At 27.2% G+C, this 26,177-nt stretch overlaps 3 protein-coding genes across 3 annotated transcripts; all 3 read right to left on the bottom strand.

Annotated features, from left to right (window-relative positions):
- Window positions 1–557: 557 nt before the first annotated feature.
- On the bottom strand, window positions 558–1,186 carry LOC124941777 (eukaryotic translation initiation factor 1A-like). Its single transcript, XM_047482127.1, has one exon. The coding sequence runs from the start codon at window positions 1,140–1,142 to the stop codon at window positions 705–707; it is 438 nt and encodes a 145-aa protein (XP_047338083.1). The 5' UTR covers window positions 1,143–1,186; the 3' UTR covers window positions 558–704.
- Window positions 1,187–6,408: 5,222 nt separating this feature from the next.
- On the bottom strand, window positions 6,409–7,134 carry LOC124942314 (eukaryotic translation initiation factor 1A). The gene has a single exon (XM_047482793.1). It carries the CDS (start codon window positions 7,029–7,031, stop codon window positions 6,594–6,596), a length of 438 nt encoding a protein of 145 aa, XP_047338749.1. The 5' UTR covers window positions 7,032–7,134; the 3' UTR covers window positions 6,409–6,593.
- Window positions 7,135–12,357: 5,223 nt separating this feature from the next.
- Window positions 12,358–14,150, bottom strand: LOC124941762 (F-box/kelch-repeat protein At3g61590). Its single transcript, XM_047482115.1, has 2 exons — window positions 13,906–14,150; window positions 12,358–13,813 (listed from the first exon to the last, which is right to left on the bottom strand). The coding sequence occupies exon 2, from the start codon at window positions 13,794–13,796 to the stop codon at window positions 12,549–12,551; it is 1,248 nt and encodes a 415-aa protein (XP_047338071.1). The 5' UTR covers window positions 13,797–13,813; window positions 13,906–14,150; the 3' UTR covers window positions 12,358–12,548.
- Between the last annotated feature and the right edge of the window lie 12,027 nt (window positions 14,151–26,177).

The following is a 26,177-nucleotide window of genomic DNA, read 5'->3' as shown; positions in this document are numbered from 1 at the left end:
GATTATTCAAGAACAAAACTATGTTAACCAAGAACTAGTACCATTTATATAAAGTCATCTATAAAGATTGAACCCTTGAAATACTCATTTGAAACACTAAACTCAAACACAATTTCAATTAGAACTCAATTTTGTTCTTGAATCATCTTCTTTACTCAATTTCTTCAACTCCTAATTTTACCTATAAAGATTGAACTTTAAAAAACTCAATTTAAACCCTAAATTCAAACACACATACAATTTGAAGCAAACCCCTAAAAGGCATTAGCTAAACCCATGTAAGTAAACCAAAAATCTATCAACTCAAGCAGACAAATTCATCAAACTCGTTAGGTAACAAAAACATAATCAATTAAAAACTAAAAATTTCAACAGCCATAGTTGTTATTCATCATAACAATACATAAATCATCAAAACATCAAACAGACTTTCAATTTGAAGCAGAACCCTTACTAAGACCATGTAAGTAAACCATAAACCTATCATCTCAAGCAGACCAAATTCATCAATCAAGATCATTATATAACAAAAACAGAATCAATTAAAAACTCAAAAATTCAACATCCATAGTTGTTATTCAAAATCAAAATACATAAATCAGTAAAACTTCAAAATAAAGCTATATCAAATTAACCATTCAATCTCAACAGAATCAAATTCAAGCTAAAATAGCATATGAAAAAGATAGATCAAGTAAATTAACCTAGATTTTGTCGATATCCTCATCTTCAAATTCAATATAATCATCACCAGCACCTTCATCTTCTTCATCAAGACCACCAGCAATACCTTCATTAAGTCTAGTATTCTCCGGCAGTTCTCCATAAGCCTTGAGTAGTCTAGCTTCATCAGGCATGTACTTAAGGATAACATCGGCCTTATCATCTTGATAATCCCTCAGACCAAGGAGAATGATGTCTCCGGCTGCGATCCATACCTTTTTGTGCATCTTACCGCGAATGTGACAGAGACGCTTCGTTCCGTCGATACACATGGCTTCGCATCTTCCGTTTCCAAGCATACGAAGAACTTGAGCGTATTCTTGTCCGTCTTCTTTGAAAACAAGCTCGCGCTTCTCGTCATCGGCTTCGTTCTTTCCTCTTTTACGATTCTTACCTCCCTTTCCTTTGTTCTTCGGCATATTTGCAGAGAAACCCTAGTTAGAGAAAAACCCTAGATCTGGATGGTTTTAGATATTTAAACAAATTCTTCAAGGCCCGGCCCGGCCCATCACATACTTTCAAACTCTATAAGCTTTTTCTTTTATTTGTTACACTTTTACATATTTAAATTTATTATCTTAATATTTTATTATAAATAAATTATTATAATTGTAACTATAACTTGTTTAATGTCATATATTTATTATTATTAGATTACCTTTAGAAAAAAAAATATTTATATATATATATATATATATATTTATCATTATTAGATTACTTTTAGAAAAAAAAAATATTTATATATATATATATAGCTTGTATAAACTAATAAAAATTCTTCAATTAAAAATTGGCTAATCTCTCTTCATAACCATAGATAATATATATATATATATATATATAATATAATATGATGTTTAATTTTTAAAGTGTCCGGATTGACGGGTCGAGAGTTATGGTTAATTTGGATATATATGTAAGAGTAAATGGATATTTGGGTCGGATCGTGAGTTGACCCGCCCATAAATTTAAAACGGTTTAAAATAAAATTAAAAATGTTATAGGTATATTTCGAGAGTAAATTAAAAATGCTATCACATTTTAACCGTAATTTTTTTCTCGATTTTTATATTATTACCCTTACAAATACACGGGTTAAATTCTAGTTGTTTTTAAAAACTTAATATTTAATAATTAAATATTCATTTTTTTATCCTTTCTTTATTAATTAATAATCGATTTATCTCTTTCCACTATTTCTTATTTTCTTTTGTTTATTTATTTATTAATTAATTTATCTCTTTTTGTTAAATTTTTTTGTTATTTGATTATTTTTTCATTATTTTGTTTATTTTTATATCAACGTGTATTATTTTAAAATTAGTCTCTATTAGAGATTAATACTTAAATATTGTAATGTAGAAAGTAGTTCAATGTTTTGATACTTTAATATTTTTATATTTTGTTCAAATATTTTTATTAAATAATTACTTGTATAATTTTTTTTCAAGAAATTTTATTTGCTGCAAACGGTTCTTCCACAAGTTAAACACAGTCATATTTATGCAAATTGGAATAAAAATCAAATGGAAAGACAAAAGAATATATTGTTATATAAACTAGTTAATTAAATATTATAATAAATATTAAACTATTTTATACATTACAATATTCAAGAGACCAAATAATTTTAAAATAATCACAAAATAGTAGAAAAGAATAAAAATAAAATAATAAAATAATAAAAGAATAAATAGTTAAGCTTATGTAAATTGGAATAAAAATCAAATGGAAAGAGAAAAGAATATATTGTTCTATAAACTAGTTAATTAAATATTATAGTAAATATTAAACTATTTTATACATTATAATATTCAAGACACCAAATAATTTTAAAATAATCACAAAATAGTAGAAAAAAATAAAAATAAAATAATAAAATAACAAAAGAATAAATAGTTAAAGCAGATAAATTGATTAATTAATTAATAAAAAAAGAATAAACAAAAGAAAAATAATAAAAGGAGATAAATTAATTAATAAAAAAAAGAAGGAAAGAGAAAAATGAATATTAAATTAATAAATTTTAAATTTTTTATAAAAAAATAACAATATTTATTAATAGAGGCTAGATGAACCAATTTTTAATAATATGTACGTTTAAATGAATTTTTATTAGTTCATATGTTTAACCGATCTAGTTGTAAAATATATATACGTCTAGATGAACTTTTTTTTCTTACTTTTTTTCTTAATTATAATTTTATACGACTCTTCTCTAGTCACGATAAATGTTATTGTCAATCTATTCTATTTCGGATTTAATGTCGGAATAAGTAGAAAATGTATGTTAGTCACGTGGAAGACATGATTCAAGACATCCCTATTAAACTTTATCTTGAAATTAAAATTATGAATGTGTGAAAGGAAGAAAAATCAATGGATTTTAAACTAGATTATGATGTTAATATAAAGTAAGCAAATCTCACTTAATGGATGTCCTTGAACTAAGACTAAAGTGTAGTCCAATTTGCGCGACATCTCACTGTTTATTTTCCAAAACAAAAACTCTTATTTGTCAAATAATTACCAATATTGTTAACTCAATAAGCTAAATGATTTACCGTAAAATTCTATACAATGGAGACACATATCTCAAAGGCGAGAAAAAAATTATTTTGATTAAATTTCATCAATCAAGTGAAAATATTGGTCTTTGAAAGTTTATAGGATTAATGACGTATAAAAAGAGACGTCGTTAAGTCACTGTTAGGAATCCTAATTGTGACATTTATTTTATTCAAATTAAAATTTGAAAGATGAATCAGTTGATTGTAATGAATCTATGTAAGACCTTTGATTCTTTGTACCAAAAAAAACATTATGGTGGCTATTCTTTCATGCAATATGACTTGGATTTATTGTATGATGTCAAAGTGTTTTGGTAACTGTTGTAAAGTTAAAATTGAGGCGTAATATTCAAAATTAAAAAGATAGTGGATTCATTAAGTAACTTATTCGTCTTTCTTGAAAATCTACAAACTCCATAATGTGTTGGAATTATTTTCTTAATTTTAATTCTGTGATTTTTTTTGATTTTTTTTACCGTTGTTTATAAATTATTATTAATATAAATGAACCATTTCAATATATATATATATATATAATTATTTTTTAAAGTAACTTTTCCGATTTAAAATAGCATTTGGATTTCATGAATTTACAAATAACCAGCCATTATAATAGAACTCTAAATTTTGAGTAATTTGTTGGTGCCATGTTCTTAACATTAAAAAAATACTCAAATATATGTTATGACTAAACAAAATAAATTTTTGATTGTGTAACAAACACATCCTTATATCTCAACCTTAACAATTAAAGACAATAAAATAGCACATAGATTAAACTAAAACCATTAAAAATGGGGAATTCTTGAAAAAGATCAAAGGAAATGCAAGTTCATTCATCCCTTATCCATCATTTCTTCTAGTTTAGTGGCAACAAAAAATAGATATTCTCAACCTACTTGACTGAGAAGTCATGATTTCGAGTTTGTCTAGCGACAAATTCTTCGTTTTGTTAAATGGTTAAGTGTGTTTGCGGTTATGTATTAACCTTTTGATCACATTTTTAACCCCTCTTCTAACCTAACGGTAACAAGATCTGGATATCTCCAGCCTCCTTGAGAGATTTTGAGTTCGAACCCGTCAGGTGCCTAGTTAAATGGTTAAGTGTTTGCGGGCTATGTAATTAACCCTTTATAGGATGTCATTATAGTTCTTCTTTAATTCCAAAAAAAGAAATGCGAGTTCACGTGAGTATCTAAAGTATGAGTAAAATTGATTTTTAATGACAATTATAAAATATTATTTCATCTGAATTAATATCCCAATAAGTTATAAAAAAAATAAAAAATGTGCCAAAATTCAGTTCCAAATCTAGCCCAATCGTTTTAAAATTAAAAACTATATGTTATTTTAGGGCATGCTTGGTACGTGGTTTTTGTACTCAGGGATAGCAAAGGAAATGAAATGAGATGTTTGATTGGTGGTTTTGATACCAGGATATTGATTTGATTCCCGGATACCCAGGAATCATTCAATCCTCTCTAAATTGGAATGAATCCCATTCTGAAGCGATACACTTTCTCTCCCATTATCTCCACTCTCCTATTTTCTCTCTTATAATTATAATTATAATATCATATATATTTTATAATTATATTATACGTTATTTTATAATTAACATAATAATAAATTTTATTTATTTATAAATAAATAATTTCAATTATTTAAATAATATTAAGGAATCATTTAAAATAAAATTTTAATAATAATTACAATAACTAATAATAATATAATTAATTTTATATAATTAATTTTAAATATAATATATTAATAATAAAATTAAAATAAATTAATTAAAATATAAAAATATAAAACTAAAAATAAAATAATTATTTTATATAAAAAATAATAAAATATAAAATATGAAATATTTTATTAAAAATTATTATTAAAAAATTATACCATGTTATAATACATTATTAAATAAAATATTATATTTAATTTAAAATATATAATATTTGTCTTATATTATTTATATTTAATAGATAATTATTTATTTATAATTAGTAAAAAATTGAAACATTCAACATTTTTTTATTGTAACTATTTTTATTTTAAAAAAATATAATTAATATGAAAAAATATTAGATGTTTATATTTTATTAAATTATGTCACTTAAATATTTTATATATTTTAAACAATTATATTATAAAAATAATAATATTTTATATTTTTAATTTAATAAATTAAAATTAATCATAATTTTAATAACAAAATTATATTTATAATCAAACGTTATCTGGTAATGGGAATGATTAAAACATTTAACCAAACACTACACTTCTATCAATGATACCCATTCTCATTCCACACATCTATCAATCCCAATCATATTCTCATTTCTTTATTTGAACCAAACACCCCCTTAGTTTTTAGTTTTATTTTTTTTAAAATCTATGTTAGTATCTTTAATGTTTAGGAAGAAAAATAATGGATTATTTTGTTCAAGTTATGAAATCGATTTCATTAAAAAGTTGATCAGCAAGATCTTAATAAGGTTGAAGAGAAAACACTAACCAGTACTAAATAATTGGGGAGGTAAATAAATAAGCTTAATCAAACTAAGCCTAACAATACCTTCTATGAACCTTTTAAGACAAATGAGTTTCCAAATAGTTAAAAGACAAATCAAAGATTGAAAAGGACACAAAAACTTGGATATCTTTATGAGATTAAATATTTCTTTTTAGATTGCCTAATTGCATGGCGTGCAACTAATTCCCACGGAAACAAATAATTCACAAACACACTCAATCAATTTAACTTAACTCACAAGTATGCACTCAATCAATCGCCTATAGTCTTCAAACACACTCAATTAATTTAATATGTCAAACACACTCAATTAATTTAATATGTTGTACGGACTCGAACCAGGACTTGACAGCCAACTAATCTCCACATATTAAACACATAGTCTTCAAACTCATATGGGCAAATTTGTTTGACTTCAAACCCAATCCAATATCATACTCATGAAGAGATCAATGTTGAAATACATGAAAAAGTATTGTTTTACAACCTAAGATTGAAAAACCAAGCTAGAGTTTCATTTTAAACACTAAATTCAACCTAACTTCAAAATAATAAACCCAATTAATCAAGATCACAAACTATCCAACTCAAAAACACAAACAATTTTCAACATAATAAAACCATAGTCATTATTCATCACAACACATAAAAACCATCACAATTTCAACATATCATCAATATACCAACAACAACAACAACACATACACATATAATAACTTCATCAAATTCAAGTTAAAATATCAAATAGATCAAGTAAAATTACCCTAAATCTTATCAATATCTTCATCTTCAAATTCAATATAATCATCACCAGCTCCTTCATCTTCTTCATCAAGACCACCAGCAATACCTTCATTAAGTCTAGTATTCTCCGGTAATTCTCCATAAGCTTTAAGAAGTCTAGCTTCATCAGGCATATACTTAAGAATAACATCAGCCTTATCATCTTGATAATCCCTCAAACCTACAAGAATTATATCTCCAGCTGCGATCCATACCTTTTTATGCATCTTACCACGGATATGACAGAGACGCTTCGTTCCGTCGATACACATGGCTTCGCATCTTCCGTTTCCGAGCATACGAAGAACTTGAGCGTATTCTTGTCCGTCTTCTTTGAAAACAAGTTCGCGTTTCTCGTCGTCGGCTTCGTTCTTACCTCGCTTACGATTCTTACCTCCTTTACCTTTGTTCTTCGGCATGATTGATCGGAAAACCTAGATCGCGACGGCGATTGATCGGAAAACTTAGATAGAGATGAGAATTGGATAACCGGATTCTTATGATGGAAAATAAAACCGAAATCTTTTTCTTCTTTCTAATCTATTTGGGTAGCGTTAGAACTACGAAGATATGTTGAATGACAGTTTTACCCTTTTCAATTCAACTAATTACTTAAATAGGTTAGTTAGACTCTTTTGATTTTAGATTTTACTTAAAAAAAAATAAAAAAAATAAAAAAATAATAATAATAATAATAAATGAATTATTTAAAATGAAGAATTAATTGATTTTATTTTTGTTTGAAATGAGTTACGCAAAAAAAAAAAAAAAAAAAAAAAAAAAAAAAAAAAAAAAAAAAAACAGGTAATTCAATCGAATCGATAGTTAACCGTTTTCATTTTAACGGTTTATTGGTTAATCGGTTCTAGAGGTTCCAGTCAACCGAATTTTTACCGGTTAAACGATTCGGTTTTCGATTTATATATTTTTCTAACGGTTTAACCAATAAGCCGGTAATAATTTAATTATATATTTTTATATTTTATAATTTGTATTAATTATTTTACCAATAATAGATATATTATAAAAGTTAGCAAAATAATTATAAAATATATTATATTATTATAATAAAATTATATAATATATTCTTAAATATATTATAATAATAATATAATATATTATATTATATTAAAATAATAATATAATATATTATAATAGAGAAAAGAAAGAATAGAGAATAGTTTAATAGAAAAGTGCAAATAATAATTTAAAAAAAAATTCATAAATTTATTACTTCATTTAAAAAATTAAATTATTGACTCCTAGTTAAACCGATTTTATTAAAAAATAAATAAAAAAAGTTATATAATAAAAAAAATGAATTATTTAAAATTAAGAATTAATTTATTTATTTTTGTTTGAAATAGTTAAAATTATTTATTATCTAATTTTCCACCTATGAATAGGATTATGGCTGGTTAAATTACAAGTATTTGGGACCTTTTATTTAGTAATTTATTACTTATGTTTGCTTGATTTTCACATTAGTTGTTAGTTTATTTATTTATTTCATATATATTAGATTAGACTTTGTCTTACTTAATCTTCTTATTAGTTGTTTTGTTAATTGGTTTGCATAAAGTCCATCTTGTTCATTATTAATCAATTCAAGCATTTAAGGTATTTTGTGTTATTATTTGATATCAGAGCTAGCATTCACCCACGAAGTTATGAGAGATAGAATGGCGAATAAAACCAACAATTTATTACGCCAGTTATTCCCGAACTCGACCCCATTGATGTATGCTCATGGAGATATAGAGTTCGGTAGAGGATGGAATTTTCATGGTGAGAATGTCGGAATTAATAAATAATGAATTCTTACATATAATATTAAAAGAAAGAAATATATCAAAAGAGAAAGTTTAATTTGATAAATATGACGTGTTTTAAAAAAAAAATTTACATCCCTTTATATAAGGCTAAGATGGATTTTACAATACACATCAAACCAATTTGGGACAAAATGCAAATGCAATATAAATATATATATTACAATTCCCTCAAACTCGTGATGGTGTAGTGATAAACATTGAGAGTTTGTCAAGAAAGAATCGGTGACGCTTGAAGGTGTGTGACTTTGTGAGGAAATTTGCAAGCTGCATCGAAGATGAGACAAAAGGTAAGGATATGGTGCCTCACTCAAAATTGTGCAGAGTAAGGTGACAATCGATCTCAATATGCTTGGTACGTAATGAAAGACTGTGTTGTGCGCAATCTGAATGACACTCTTATTATCGCAGTACATCGTTGTCGAACCACTAAGAGAGACGCTCATATCAGTCAATAACTAGCGTAATCATATAATCTCACATGTAGTAGAAGCCATAGCGTGATACTCTACCTCAGTTGAAAAATGAGAAACAACATCTTTTTCTTACTTTTCCATAAAATAAGTGAATCACCTAAAAATACACAATAACTAGTAGTCGATTTTTGATCAATTTGGTCAGTTGCCTAGTTGACATAAAAAAAAGCGCAAAGCTCTCAAGATGAGGACGATGGAAACAATAGACTCTGATATAGCGTTCCCCAAAGATAAGTAGGGTTGTAATAAACATTGACCTCAAGAGGAGAGTCAACAATACGAGTATCTGTGAGACGAGACCGCTCAAGAATATTTGAAGTGTATTTAGACTAAGAGAGAAGATATCCTTTTTCAGAATAAACTACCTCAATACCTAGAAAGTAATGTATATTACCTAAATCTTTCATCTCAAAACGATGAGACAAAGTAGCTTTTAGGTCTAAGATACCGTCATCATCATCTCCTGTAATAATCATATCATCAGCATATAACAAGAGCAAATAATGACCTACGTGAGACAATTTAACAAATAATACTAAATCATGAAGGCTAAAAGTAAAACCAAGTGAAAATAATATAGAGGGGAACTTGTCGAACCAAGCTCTCGGGTCTTGTTTAAGACCATACATGACCTTCTTAAGCACGCACACTTGTCTTGACCGATGAGAAACACCAGATGGAGGAGCCATTTAGACTTCCTCTTGAAGATCCCCATTCAAAAATGCATTTTTAACGTCCATTCGTGAAATACACCAATGACGAACATAAGCTATTGCAATAAGTACCCGAACATATGTCATTATTGCAAATGGTGCAAAAATCTCCTCATAATCCATATCATACTCTTAGGCATAGCCTTTTGCAACCAAACGAGCTTATATCGCTCAATAGAGCCATCTGACTTTTTTTAATTTTGTATACCATTGAGAACCAATAGTTTTCTTACCAACCGGTGGAGAAACCAAATCCCAAGTAATAGTACTGTCCAAAGTAGACAATTTCTAATTCATAGTCTCTTGCTAGAGAGGATAATTAAATCCATCAGAGTAAGATATGTGCTCACAAAGAGAATTGATGGAAACTGAAAAGGAAGGGAAAGATGGTGTATAACAAGAATAACAAATATCTGAGTAGATCGACGAGTGCGTGCAAAACATCGAGGTAAATTTGGATCCGAAATTATAAGAGGTTTTGAAGAAGTCGTAAAAAGAGGATGGGTGTCAACATCATTTGTTCTACAGACTACAATAAGGATGAAACATAACATTTGGTATAGTTTCATGAGGGTTAGTATTTTTAAATGGACAATTAGTAGTAAAATGATCAATTTGAATGATGTCAGATTTGTCATGTCATGGGAGGTAAGTGGGATAGAGAAGAAAAGAATATGTTTAATAAATGAAACATTAAGAGAAACATACAATTTTCCAAAAGCTAGATCATAACAACGATAACTTTTATGCAGAATCTCATATTCAAGAAAAACACAAATGGCCACACGAGATAATAACTTAGAACGTTCTGCATGTGGACGAAGACAAAATATGTAGAGTCAAAAACCCTTAAATGAGAATATAATGGGGGTGTGACCAAATAATCTAGCATATGGGGAAATCCCAGAATTATGAGCGGTAGGGATTCTATTAATAAGATAAACATATGTAATGACAACTTCTCCCCACATAGACCGGGCGGTCTCAATAATATGTCTATGATTTCTCTCGGCAACTTCATTCTGTTGTGAGGTATCAGTAAAAGATGATTGATGTATTGTACCATCAACTTTGAAAGTATATACCAGAAAGATCTCCACTAGTATACTCTCCCCCAAATCAGCTCAAAAACACTTAATAGTGGCAGAATCGTGAGTTTTTACGTAGGCCTTAAACTCAGCATTAATATGAATAAAATCATAACGACGTTTCATTAAATAAATCCAGCAATAACTTTCATTAAATAAATCCAACAATAACGAGTGTGATCATCAATAAATGAAACGTAATACCAAGAGACTTTCTTAGTGGGAATGGGTGTTGGTCCCTAAACATCAGAATGAACTAAATCATAAGGTGCTGAAAAAATGGAAGTACTTAAATTAAAGGCAAAATATAAAATTTTCCAAGTTTATATTCACTGCAAACAGATATAACGATATATCATTAGGTAGTAAATTACCAAGTACATCAGAAGTACACATAAAACATAATTGATAATCTGATAAATGACCGAGTCTAGAATGCCACACATAAAATTTTGAAGAAGAATGTGTCAAATGAAAAGAAGACAAATTAACATGCATAACTGTTATTTGAGTGGGAAGATGCAATTCATCTCAAACATAAAGACCTTTCCCATTTCTATGTCTTATCTCAATCACTCTCTTAGATTTTAAATTCTGTACATAACAAAAATTGGAAGGAAACCAACCCAACACCAGAGTCATATAATTAACCAACAGAAACAAGGTTTATATGTAATTTAGGGATGAAATAAACATCGGGTAAAGATAAGGAGAGTGTTTGGATAGATCAATTCATTTCAATGACATTTTGTGTACCATTATCAGTTATAACAGAAATAGATGGAGGATCAAGAGACATATATGTAAAAGAAAAAGAATAATGAGATATGTGATTACCAGCTCCAGAGTCTAAAATCCAGGAAGATGGACCTGATCCAATAGACGAAGATGAGCTAAAAGGAACAGAAAGAGCATAATTATGAGGGTCCTTTTGAAAATATTGGAAGACGAGAAACTTCTGAAATTGGTCGGCAATATATTGCAACGAATCATCACACCGTAATTGTAAACAATTTGAACAAAATAATCCAAAATAACAAGCCAACTAATAAACGATCCAACATGCAATCTCGAAATCCAAAATTTAGGGCAAATCTAATCATTCCGATGCGGAAACGGTAGAGATAACCAAAACCATAAGAACACGAGCAGGAAAACAACAAGCAATCTGAGAGCCAACTAACAATATAGAAAACCAAAATTTTAACTGAGCTCTGAAACCATGTCAGAATTCATAAATAATGAATTCTTACCAATAAATTAAGGGAACGATGTAACTGTCATAGAGAAGGGACACATAATTGAGGAAAAACAAGCTCTAAAGACTAGTCACGATGAACATAATTTAAATTTGAATAAAAAAATAATATAACTTTAAAAATCCAAATAACATATTTTTGCATTCCTTAAATAATTTTATTTTAAAAAACTCAATAATAATTTCAAATAAGCTATTATTGAGTGCAATATCTTTCTAAAAAATTAAGAAAACATTATTTAAAAACAAATAATAATCATTTTATTACATTCACTTTAAACTATAACATCATTTTTTTTATTCTAACAAATTTTAAATGTCCCCAGATCTAAAAAGAGATGCCCAAATCAAGTCGGTCTGTACCCGGATCAAACCCGAACCGAAATCAAATGCAAAGATGAACAATTGTGTATTATATCTGAATGCAAAGAATTAATACACTATATAATTCCCATACCATAACCACATTAATCTTTCCTATCATAAACCACTAAATTTCCCAACAAAAAAAACTCACAAAGTTCCAAATTCACCAAAACCGAACCGAAAAACATCGAAAATAACAAAAATCAAGGACAAATCTCAAGCCTCGGTTCGAAACAAAAACCGCTAAACAATTGAAGAGGAAACCTCTTAGTAACCGGGCACTTCTGCGACCACCTCCATTGCTTCAAACTCATATCGAATACCAAAAGCGCAGGTCCACCGTAACTCTGCACATACACCAAATCGTCGTTCCCACTACTCGCGAAAACATCGTCAAACTCCCCAAATCCTTGAAAATACCGATGAGGCATTCTCGACACTTCAAACCATTCCCTCCCATTCTTAACAAGTACCCAAATCCCAATCCCTTTAATTATATCAGTCCGATCCTGTTTCCCAATTCCCCCAACCATAACCAATCGCTCCCTCAAATTCATCAATCGCCCGCAAGTTAAAGAACAAGGAACCGCAAGGTAATTCCTCGTTAACAAACCATCCGAGGATCGCGTAGTTAGGTTGTAAGTCACCACCCCGTGTCGTGTCTCCCCCAATCCACCACCTATCGTCGAGTGTATCATAAAATACAAGACCCCGTCACAAATTACACTCTCGACACCTCCCCTCCACCCGTTCAAAACCTCTGAAACTGTCGTGGTCCATGTCATCGTCCCCGAATCATAGACATGAATTGATACCTCCCATTGGTGGAAATTATCAGGGACTTGCTTCGATTTCACAATAGTGATCAAATAACTCTTGGATTTTCGATTGAAGAACATCGAAAACGATGTGTAATCAGAGAAACGCAATCCAGGTGGGTCAATGATCTTTTTGAAAGACCTGGTAATCGGATTACAAACGAAAACAGATGTCCTAGTATCATTATCCATGAAACAAACCAATCCACATGAAGAAGCCACGAACCAGCTTGAGGTTTCAATACATGGGAGATCAATTCCATGCCATTTCTTGAGCAGGGGATCATAAGCATAACCGATCGGTTCTTCTGAGCTAGTAAACATGAAATACCATGGTTTCTGAGAAAGAACATTCGAGAAGAATCTTCTAGAAGAAACGATCTCGTTCCACCGTTTACAAACACACCCGGCTCTGAAAATACTCCCAATCGGAAGATAAGCTAGAATCCTTTCGAGTAAATCATCGGGTAGAATCAAATCAAGTGAAACATCTTTACAATAACCTTCTTCGATGATTTCAGAAAACGAATCGAACTCTGTTTTGTTTGTGATTGTGTTTGTGTTTGTGATTGTGATTGTTTCAGTCCAAGAATCATCTAGATAATGACTAACCCATGATGTTTCACCTTCCATAGTTTAACAAACTAACCCTAAAACATGAATAATCGACATTGAATGTTCAATCTAGAGTAATAAAAGGTGAAATGAATAGACAGATCGAATGAAAAGAAAGAAAACAAACCTTGTTGGATCCTTGAGATGAGATTTGGAGCTGCGTCGGCCAGATTCAAATCGATTAAAGAATAGAGAAATACGAAATGGGTTTCTTGCCTTGCCTTGCCTGGGAAATCACGAAGTGCACAGAAATCGATCGGATTTGGATTTAAGAAAGGAAAAGAGAAAGAACCCAGTTTTCTTCTGTTGTTTGGATAGAAATTAGAGGCATTGGAATGAAGAATATGAAGAAATAGAAGATGGGTTTGTGAATGAAGAAGCTATGTAGTGATAGATATAGAGGAAGGGGAGGTGAAGAAAAGAGGATCTAAACAATGGGGGATTTTTATTTTTATTTTGACAACAATTCAAAAGCAAAATGATGCTTTATTGAGCCCTAGTTTCAATAATAATAAAATATATTAAATTTTGTTGAAAAAATTGTTATTAAATTAGTTAATATTGAATATCCACTAAAAAAATGTTTCTAAATAAAATTAAGAAAAAATATTACAATAAAAATAATTGTAATAATGTTTTCTGTATAAATCAAACTAAAGTCCTTAAATGAATTAAGTAAATATGTAAATTTATGGATTTTATAGTAAATTTCTTAATTAAAATATTTTTATCAAAATATATTAAAATGTGACACAAAATAAAAGATGTCCTAAAACAAACATGGTACATGTTTGAAAATGTGATTTAAGTTTGAAAAAAAAAATATTTTTTTTAATTATTATTTCTCATTTGATATAAGACTATATGGAATAATGTTTTGAAATATAATTTAATTATAGGTAGATTAACAAATTTAATAAAAATTTTCGTTTAAATTCAATTAAACTCGAGTTTCAAATGTTTTCGAATAAATTCTTACTTAGTTTAATTTATTTTTTGTATTGTAATAATTTATTTGAAGTATTTATAATTTATTTATTTCACAAATAACACTGCTATATGAGCTAAACAAATTGTGATATATATTAAACTCATAATAAAAAACATAACTTTAAGTTCTACTAAACAACAAATAAACTAAAAAAAGACTAGTCTTGAAATTAGATTATCCAATTAATTAGAAATTTTAGAAATAGGAAGGTTTTATCAAATATTATAAACATTTATTCAACAAATTTGTTAATTGTTTTATAATTAAAAAAAAAAATCCATTCCCCATTTTCTTCACAATACATAAACATTTATAAGAGTTCAATTATATTACCCCCAACTACCCATAATAGATACACATTTACTTTAACATCAAAGCCCCACTTGAAAATACTATTCATTTCTCTTTTTTTTCATAGAAATACTTTTAAATTTAAAATAGAAAATTTAAATATTACTAAGATAGAAAAATTTAAAATTTTATTTCTTGTTTTTCCCTTAGATTCATATAATTAAACACAGATAAAAACTAGAAGAAAAAAAAAAGTAATTTAAAGAAGGAGATAATTAAGTAGCATTTTAGTCCTTTGAATGAGATTAATACCTTCTTCAAATTCAAAAATTACATAAATCCTTATATAAATATAAGTTTTCATAATATAAAATTAAAAATTTCTCTTAAAATTGTAAACCACCTCCTTCATTTAGATGAATGTTTTTGTATGTTTTAATATAATTATTTTTGTGAAGACTTATAATTTAATAGCACATCAATTCAAGTTATGAGATCGAGTCTACACCCAAATTATTTTTCAAAAAAAAACTTTTCAAAATAAAATATATTTCCAAATAGTGTTGTAACGAAGGGAAAGCATCAACCAATAGTTTTTATGTTTTATGTTTATTTCTAAATAGTTTTTAACCTTTTAACTAGTTTTGGCATATAATTTGTCCACACTAAGAAACTTACCTCAAATAAAATCAAAATGGGGGTCATTATTATTGAACTATTTAAACTTGTCAAAAAAATAAAATAATTATCTATTTCAAAACAAAAAAACACAACAAGATGTCCTCTCACTATCGACCCCTCTTGTTATTTTACATGCTTTTATAGTGTTGAAGAGATTTATGGGGTCCATTGGATAGCAATATGGCCAATAACCATTCTTTACCTAACTTAGGTCCCATTTCTATCACAATTGGGTTGGGTGGGTGAATTCAAACAAACCCACATTTCTTTCCTTTTTCTTTTTTATTCGTCTTATCATTTATTCGTGTTTATTTCGATTTTTTCTCATATATTTTATTAGGGACTCACATCACAATACACGACTCGTTATGTGAGTGTAAATGAGTATGATTGTTAATTGTGAATTGACTCATTCTTGAAACTTGTTAGTATACCATTATTCAAAATCTTCACTTCGAATCACACATCGATCTCTTTGTTCTATATTCTTTTCTTATTTTTTTTTTCGGTTGAAAGCAACTTTTCGATTAGGTATTGACAAAAACATTATATTCTGTTTTAACTGTCGGTATTACTATTAAAATTAGGGCCCGTTTGGTATAAAGGGAGTCGACTAAGCATGTCATTAGCCAACCAACTCATTGTCCTATTTTTTGAATTTTTTTTCCACATTAATTAATTTATTAATAATCTTTTGTAGAGTGGAAGCATGGTATAGTGGTTTCTTTGCTTTAAAGCTTCAAAAAGTCAGAAGATGCATGCAACAAATAATTGCATGATGGACCTAATTCAATACTATTATTTATATATATATATACATTTTCAAATTTGTCAAGCTTAAAATAATATTATAGTTAAAATAAAATAAAAACATTAATCTATTTTAAAAAAAAAATTAATTTGCTTCATTCTTAGGGCCACTTATCTACTTAAAAACTTGGATGTATTTAAGTTAAACTGTCACTTAAAACGTATTAAGTTGGGACGAAAGATATGACTATAGGTCATGCTAACTTTTTTTTAAAATAAATAAATGTTAGCTCGCATCGTTTGGGGATCGACTAGACTTGGTGATGTCACAAAATATGTCTCTAAGAGACCTTACAAGTGAATCGAATCAACATAATAATATATAATTTTAAAAAGAATCGAAACGACATAGTGAATTTTACCGTCACAAATAAGAAAACATTGTTTGGGCTCCAACAATGAGACAAATATGATATTTTAATATTTAAAACTATGATATTTATATTAAACAACATATAATATGATTTTATAACATGTTAAATAAGACAACATTTTGAATAATTTATATATATATGCACAAGTCCTTACAAAACGGCGTCACAATGCATTATTTGTTTAACTTTTTTTATTATTATTTATTCTTGACTTGTTCTCTTCATTGAGCATATCCAATTGGCATCCAATGAAATGCAATAAATATTAACTTAAAGTTTAAAAATTATAAACAAAATTTCATCACACATGTCTTTAGAAACCGTTTAAATTTTGAAGCTTAAAATTAACACAATTTAGTAAAAATTGAAAATGAGATAAGTTAATGTTAGGTTTATAATTTATTTGACCTCTTTCAAGAATTTGTGTTTAAAAGTTTTTAGGTTTTCTGGTTAAGAATCACTATCATTTTTTTAAAAATGATTTATATATTAAAATTTATAAAAATCGTTTAAACGCATCGACAAGTTATGGCATGGAAAAAAGAATAATAAAATATATTACCACGTTACGTAATAAGTTATCGAACTCGTAAATCGTTAAGAAGAATAATTAACTCTACGATAGACTCTACAAAATTTTCTAAACGAATTTAGACTGCGTAAAAGCTATACTTAAATAACTCAAATTCAATAAATAGTGTTAAGTTTTATTTTACATCTTTAATTATTTTCTCATACTTCCAAACTAGATGAAGGATTGGTAGTTTGGTTTCTTTCCATTTGCAACTCCATTGTTGATGATGAATAAGGCCTTGTTTGAAATTCTATTTTGATGAGAACCTATTTGGTTGAATTTGAAGTTATAGTTTTATAGTTTAAGAACTTTTTAATATAAAAATCAAACAAGCCCTAGGTTAGGGTGGTAGGCTGCAGGTGGCTTGAAGAAGAAAGGGGCAGAGACAACCACATGACAGGACGCAAGCAGAAAAAATTGGCCTTCTTTAATTTATTATTATTATTATTATTTATTTTTAAATTAAATGAAATCACAGACTATACTATGCTACAACTATTCATAGACTTATTTAGATATTTTTATTTTCTAAAATCTAATTTTATTTGGATCTCCCAAATAAAATTTCAAATTTTTATTTGTTACAATAATATATTTAGTTATATGATTAAAATGATACAAAAAATGTGCTAAAATTTTAAAAATATATATTTTAGATAATATGGCATCCACATACCACAATATATATTATTAGTATATATGTTCATAATTATTTTTATTGTTTTAATATTTTATACATAAATAAAACTTGTTCAGGCATGACATAAACAACCTGATATAAAATAAATAAAAAGTAAAAAACACATAAAAATAAATTAAAACACAAAAACATTGTCTAACAAATTATCAAACTCGTAAATATTATTAATAAATATTAATCGATAATTTTAAGTTTCTCTCTATATATATATGATGCTTAATTTTGAAAGTGTCCGGATCGAGAGCTGTGGTTAATTTGGATATGTATGTAAGAGTAAATGAATATTTAGGTCGTATTCTGGGTTGACCCGCCCATAAATTTAAAACGGTTAAAAATAAAATAAAAAATGTTATAGGTATGTTTCGAACTCGCAAACTAACAAAAACAAATATAACTCTTTAACCAACTAGACTAATAAAACTTTATATTTTAAATTCAACACCAAATTTGATAAACGCGGGACGTTGTAAAAATATATTTTTATCTGTGTGCATCGCACGAGAACTTTCCTAGTTATAGTAGTATCCTAGAGTATAACTAAATATTTTTCAAGAACAAAAATATTCGAATAATTCTTATGAGTTTCATCCTAACCTAAATAGAGGCTATGATTTTATTGTGGAAAACTCTTGGATATTCTTTATTATTTTAAGATACACAAATGTAAAAAAAAATGTATTTTTTTTATTTCATTTCTTTAATCCATTTTTATATTTTAAAAATCTTATAAAAAAAAGGCTTGAGGTAGACTATAGTGGTGGCAATGTGGTAAGACCACTAAAAATACCTCTTTTCCACCCAAGCAACCACTTTTTGTGCTTTTTAGAAATAATTTTATTTTGTGCACATGAGTAAGTCATCTCTCACTCCCAATAGTTTATCATCTCTCTAATTAGCAAAAGTAAATAAAAATAAAATTTTATAGGTTTAGATGGGCAGTAAATAATAATTGAGGGATAGTATGATAGCTTGTTTGATGTTTATTATTTAAGTTGTTTTTTTATTGGATTTGTAAAAATATAACTAATAGATTATTTTTTAATTGATTAAATTACTATAAAATTTATTTTATTTAAATTTCAAATTTTGTATAAATAAATATATTTTAGTATTTTGGTTAAAAAATAATATGATAGGATAATTTAATTTTGGATAAAAATTCAAATCAAATAAACTCTAAGTAAAAAATATTTCAAGCTCAATTTTACTAAAATTTAATTGAAGTTAAAATACTATCATTTATTTACAATTATTTGAAAAATAATAATTGAATAAGTAAAAAAATTAGGTGAGATAAAAGTTTGCACCAAAATCCCTAATATTACTATTTAAATGTAACTAGACTAATAGTAATAAATAATTGATTTGTGAAAGAGACAATACATTGACCACAGTTGAAGACAAAAATAAATGGCAATTGTACCAAACATCTCATAAATAGTAATACAATCAATAAATAAAACACACTAAATTCCAAATGAATTGTATTCAATTATATATGTTCATTTGTTACAATGATAACCTAAAGCTATTCTCTATTATATTATTTTTATTTACTCATTAAGATATTTGATTGCAAGTTTTGTGAAACCATTTTGTGGAGTTGGGATTTTGGTTGGGACCTATTTGTTAATGTAAAATTCTCTTAATTTAATTTTCTTAAGGTTAGTTGTAATAGTTATTTTTAACAAAAATTAAAATCATTAGTAAAAAAAAGGGTCTATACCGATCGGTACTACCTTGATTATCAATCGGTATAGGGTAATACCGATTTGTTGTAATCCAATCGATAGAAGCTCTCTCGGTACTACCCTTTAAGTAAAACTGATTGGTTCATAACTAATAAGTATGAAACCAGTCAGTGTTTCTCAATAAGCCTATACCGATTGGTTACTCAACCAATCGGTGCTTCTCAATAAGCCTATACCAATAAGCCTATACCGATTGGTTACTCAACTAATCAGTGCTTCTCAATAAGCCTATACCGATTGGTTACTCAATCAATCAGTGCTTCTCAATAAGCCTATACTGATTGGTTACTCAACCCATCGATATAGGCTAACTAAGAAACAGGGCCAACCCTAGAGTAAGTCCTCGGGTTAAGGAAGCCCACTCACAAAGGCAACCCTTTTATTAAAAACAATGAGATATTTTATTACTTTATTTTTTAATTATAAACATAAACGATTGTAGCTTAGTGGTTGAAGATGAAAATATAAAACTTTTATTTGGTTGTGTTCAAATCTTACCAAAAATAACTTTTTTTTATCAATTTTTTAAATTAGACCTAGGATAACAAAAAAAATATCGATATTTTTTCTATCGGAGGTTGGGCAGCCCAAAACTCGGGGTCGACACCGATTGGTTGAGTAACCAATCGGTATAGGCTTATTGAGAAGCACCGAGTAACCAATCGACAACACCTATGTAATTAAAAATATATATTTAAATAATATTACAAAACCAAAAATATAACCAAAATAACCATAAACAAAATTCTTAATGAAATTGAACCAAAACCGTAACAAATGTTCTTAAATAAACACAAAATAATAATTAAAGTACTACAACAACATTTAAATTCTAATTATACATAACAAAAGTTTTATTTAATTCGCGTCTTCCCCAGAGTCATTGTCGTCTTATTGTTTGGGCTGCACGGGTGGAATTGTCGTGGATGACCCTTGGCCTGATGATTGACGGGAAATATTAATAAACATTGTAGGATTGATTGCACCATCAGACATAAATTGTGACATAAGACGCATCATCTCGGCTCTCTCCGCCCTCATCCTCTCTTCCATTGATGCATTCAACATGTTTTCCATCTCGGCCCTCTCGGCCCTCATCGTCTTTTCCATATCATCGAGTCTTCTTTGTATTGTCACATTGTCCCGATGGAGTTAATTTTTGGATTGTGTTGTCCCTCGAATTTGAGAAGCTAAAACTGATCACATCTCAATAATTTTTCCCTTGTCTTGAGGGCCAACAACTTTTTCAACTAAATCGACATTAGAAATGTCGGAACATTCAGTTCGCATATGTCTTAGTTCATACTACAACATAATATGTTAATGCCAATAATAGATAAAATGTAAAGTAAATAGATTTATCTTTTTTGGTCTTATTCGCTAAAAAAAAATCTTCATAGCTTGGAGTTGATCCTTTTTGAACTTCCTAATATTGGAAAGTTCAATTTTAATTAAATTGAAAACAAAGTTAAAATATAAGTCTTATCATTTCTCGTTGCAGTTGTGTGAATGGTTTGCTACAAGATCGATGTGCATATTTCAACTTTTTTTTCTATGCTGGTAGCACCTCGTTTATACAAATAATATATATAATGTTAGATTAAAAAAATTAAATTAAGTACAAAATTTGAAAGAAGAAACCTGAAATTTATCAGTAAAATAATGATTTTCAAGCAGTCACTCCCAATCTTGTCGGGTCATCTCATTAAGCTTATCCGCCCTGATTGCGTCCACATTTTTATCGTCTTTTCTTATCTCAGTGACAATTATTTTGTACATCTAATTCTCTCACCTCGCTTTAATGTGTCTTAGGACGTCATCTACACAACTCTCAATATCATCTGAATCAATCCGTAGAAGTGGTCGCGATAGACCCTTTTTTTACCAGTGAATTTGATGTCAATAGTTCTATATTAAAATAAGTATAAAATTTTATTTTAAAACTAAATGAATGAACATAGGAATTTGAATAGCATTATTATTATTCAACACTATCTCACAACAAGATGTTAACCGTTCATATATTTTTTTTTATTTAAATAAATATTATTGATCCTGATTATTTTATATTAAAAAAAAATAAAGTAAAGAATATCATGAATTGATATTACATGTAATGTAATAGTAAAAGCACAAACATTTTCATTTTGCTATCTGATTAGACTTGTAGCACTTTGTTGGTCACATTTTCTATGATTAGGATGCATTTTCATCATGAAAAAGTATTCATATTTATTTACTAAACAATCAAATTAGCATGAAACATGATTTTAAAATACAAAATACATTTTTTTTTTCTGTCAACCTTTTATTAAAAAAATACGTAAAATGCATTTAAACCGTTACAAAACTAAAAATACATTTAGTTTGTAATTTAGAAAATTAGCATTGTTCTCTATACTATACATTTGATATTTTAAACAATTCTGTTCTAATTAAATTATTATACATCAAATAAAATACAAGGTCTATTTTTAATATAAATAACTCAAGTATATATTTTCTTCGTAGTAATTTTTTTTTTGCCTAATTACCTTTATTTAATATGAAAAAAACAATTTCTCATCATCTAGTATTGATTGTATTGTATAGAGTTATTTGAATTTAATCTAAAACAATTCATTTTTAGATATCAATTACTTCAGAAGGTTATTTTGAAATAACTCATGGCATGTTTGATTATGGGTTATTTGTTAACAACCAGAATTGTTTTGTATAAATTATTGAAAATTGATCGAGTTCTTGAATATTAATGAGGATTGAGAAAAATATTTTTTTAAAGTTGTTTGATATTAGTGTAATATTAATGATTCCATGTAAGATTACATATTGTATGTTGTTTAGAATTAATCACAACCCTCAAAGACAAAGAAGACACACTAACTTTGATGATGCAACTTTTGAAAACATAGATAACATTAATAGTGTCTATTTTTAGAACATGTTTTAGATGGGAGTCCAAATTATTATTGTGGGTATCGTAATAATAAGTCCCATCAGGATAACAATGGAGTGGTTCGGGGCTTACCATTCCCGCGTCCCGTTTACTTCGGGGACTTTTTTACTATTATCCCTACCTCGTTTATACCATATTTTCAAAAATAAATAAATTTTTATATGATCATTTTTTTTAATATAATATATATTATTATAAAGAAATAAACTTAAAACTTTTATAAAATATAACTTATAAATAAATATATCGATGATTTTATATATTTAATTGTGATTTTAGTGTCTGATGCATAATCTGGTTGAAATCGGGACGGGGATACAAATATCATTCCCACTCCAATCCACGATCAACTACCGATCAAACTAGGGAAAAGACACCACAAACAGGATAATTAGGTTCGTTTACTACGGGATATTTCAAATTGTCATTCTTAAGTCCAATCCTAAGGTAAGACATGTTATACTTATGACCCTAACAGGGGCGGAGCCAAGTGCAAGCTGGCCCGGGCTGTAGCCCAGGGAGCCTTATGTATTTTATCAATAACGACGGTAAATTACCGTCGTTATTGGTTACTTTCCGTCGCTAAAAGGTTATTTTTCGTCGCTAAAAGGTATTGGTGACAGCAAACTATAAAACTAGCCCGGATAGATTTTTTTAATAAAAAATTAGCCCGGGTAGGTTTCAAATCCTGGCTTCGCCCCTGGACCCTAAAAAAAATATTTTATCAAGTTTTATATCTAAAACTTCTAATAAACATATCAACACAAATTAGCTGCATATTATTTAAATGTTAAAAAAATAAATTAGAAAAAAAAGAATGATAAAATTAATCCAAACAACTCTTAAAAATTAATTAATTAAACTTCAATTGATAAGGATGGGAACAAAGTATAGTTTACTATTATACAATTGGATAGAAACTAGAAAGTGATTAAGACTTGGATCACTAAGAGCCAATAATCCTTTGACAGGTGTCAAAATTCCGTACAGATTAGGCCATGTCAAATATCATGCTTTGTCAATTCTGAAATGACATTAATGGAGATTAAGAGTTGGTTTAATCTTTTGATTTTTTTCTGCGAATCCTCTTTTACGAAATTGTCCTTATGCCCTCACAATCACATGGAACCCTCTTTGAGAGTACAAGAGCATGTCTAGCTTACAAGACGTCTGCTCATTTATTTTGTCAAATCATTCTTCCACCTCAGTTGAATCGGGCACATGTTGTACTTAAACAAAACACTGCAATGTTTTCACAATTTTCTTTTAATAATTAAAATGTTATTTTTATTTAATATTATTTTAAGTATTATAAAATTATATTTTTAAAAATAATAAAATATAAAATATTTTTATAATTTAAAATATATTATAATATTAAAAACGTTACAAGAATATAAAACAGGTTAATATAATTAATAAAAAAAATATATTAATTTATTTAAAATATATATTTATTAATTAAATATATAACTAATATGAATATAAAACAGGTTAATATAATTAATAAAAATATATATTAATTTATTTAAAATATATATTTATTAATTAAATATATAACTAATATGAATATAAAACAGGTTAATATAATTAATAAAAAAATATATTAATTTATTTAAAATATATATTTATTAATTAAATATATAACTAATATTCCTATATTAAAAGAAAATTTGAGAATTTAGGACCTTTCAAAATGAGAAAAATTAGGGGCTTATATATTATATTATATAATAATTAATAAAATTAGAGTTGAGCATGTTTATAGAAGGCGCTTCCCTCTTTTGTTTTTACATACAACACAAAAAATTAACAAAAGCAATGACATATGCTCTAAACGATTTAGTAATAGAGGATCTCGATTGAATGATTTATTTATTTATTTAAAAAACAAAAGTTATTGTTATCAATTTATTATTATTTTAACTATTAAATTATTTAATTTATCAATTTAAATATTAAAAAATAATTGTTTTAATTATTCTAAATTTTAAATATAAAATGATATTTTAATAAATCATTTTACAACCCTTTCAAATTAACTATTATTTTACCAAAGAAAATTTTTTAAAAAAAATAAAAAAGTTCATTTAAACCATTGTTATCTAATAAAATGTCATTATATTTATTGTCTATAAATATAAATCTATAGAACCTTTTTCGAATGGGGTTTTGAAAAAACTTAGAGAAAAAAAAATAATAATTGGTGATGATTTTGAGAAGGTGGATAAGTGATGATTATTTTTAATAAAAAGACTTAGGACTTGTTCTCTTTGGGTTTTTATAAAAACTCAAACCAAATCAATTTTCCAATCAATCACTTCTTACTAGTCACATCACTCATTTCATTAACTAAAATACTAAAATACCCTCTAATTTAAATTATTATTTTATATTTTATTTATATATCAATACACTTTAAGTCATTTTATCAAAAATAATCATTACCCCCTCAAAATCATCACTTATCATTCAATTTTTCCCTTTCTTGGTTTTAAAAAAAACTCATAACCGAATAAGGCCTTAAAATGTATTGATATATATGAATAAAATAAAAAATAATAATTTAAAATAGAAGGTATTTTAATATTTTGGTTAATAAAATGAGTGATATAATTATTTAGAATTGATTGATTGAAAATTTGATTTTGAATGAGAAAAAACAGGCCTCGGATCAATGTCATTGCTATATAGTATTAACTTAAATTGAAATGATTTGATAGTTTGATTATATTACATAATAAATTGCTATATTAATTTTTATCAAATAAGTTATCTATATAAATAAAACTAAACAATATTTTTGAATTTTTGAATGTTTAATAAATAAGTTAGATAATTTGAATAAATAAAAATGATACATTAAAGTGTTTCAACATATCAAACAAACTCAATTTTAACGATTCAAATAATTTAATATTATCAAACTTATCTCGATGCTTAATGAATAAGCTGAAACAAATAAGTTGAATCAAACTAGTCCTGGAAATATATTAATCTCATTTGTTAGTCTTTTTAAATCTACATGAATGAATTGTTTTAGTGTGATTTCTAAAAATTAAGTAACACTACTTTAATTAATTTATAATAAATACAATTTTATACGTTTTTGTCCCAGGATTATTGAACTAGTTTGGTTGTAACTTATTTATAATTTTATACTAGATCGCAAAGCCTTACATAAAAAAACAAAAATCAACTAAATTAGACATTGGTTTTCCAGAATATTCATTAGGATCTTCTAATAAACACATAAATAACATATTTCAAT

The sequence above is a fragment of the Impatiens glandulifera genome, chromosome 6 (assembly GCF_907164915.1).
Source record: "Impatiens glandulifera chromosome 6, dImpGla2.1, whole genome shotgun sequence".
Taxonomy (NCBI): domain Eukaryota; kingdom Viridiplantae; phylum Streptophyta; class Magnoliopsida; order Ericales; family Balsaminaceae; genus Impatiens; species Impatiens glandulifera.
This window is presented reverse-complemented; position numbering and strand designations above follow the sequence as displayed.

Bases quoted from the DNA above. Each gene is read 5' to 3' on its own strand.
- LOC124942314 (XM_047482793.1), bottom strand. From the start codon at position 7,031: ATGCCGAAGAACAAAGGTAAAGGAGGTAAGAATCGTAAGCGAGGTAAG.
- LOC124941762 (XM_047482115.1), bottom strand. From the start codon at position 13,796: ATGGAAGGTGAAACATCATGGGTTAGTCATTATCTAGATGATTCTTGG.
- LOC124941777 (XM_047482127.1), bottom strand. From the start codon at position 1,142: ATGCCGAAGAACAAAGGAAAGGGAGGTAAGAATCGTAAAAGAGGAAAG.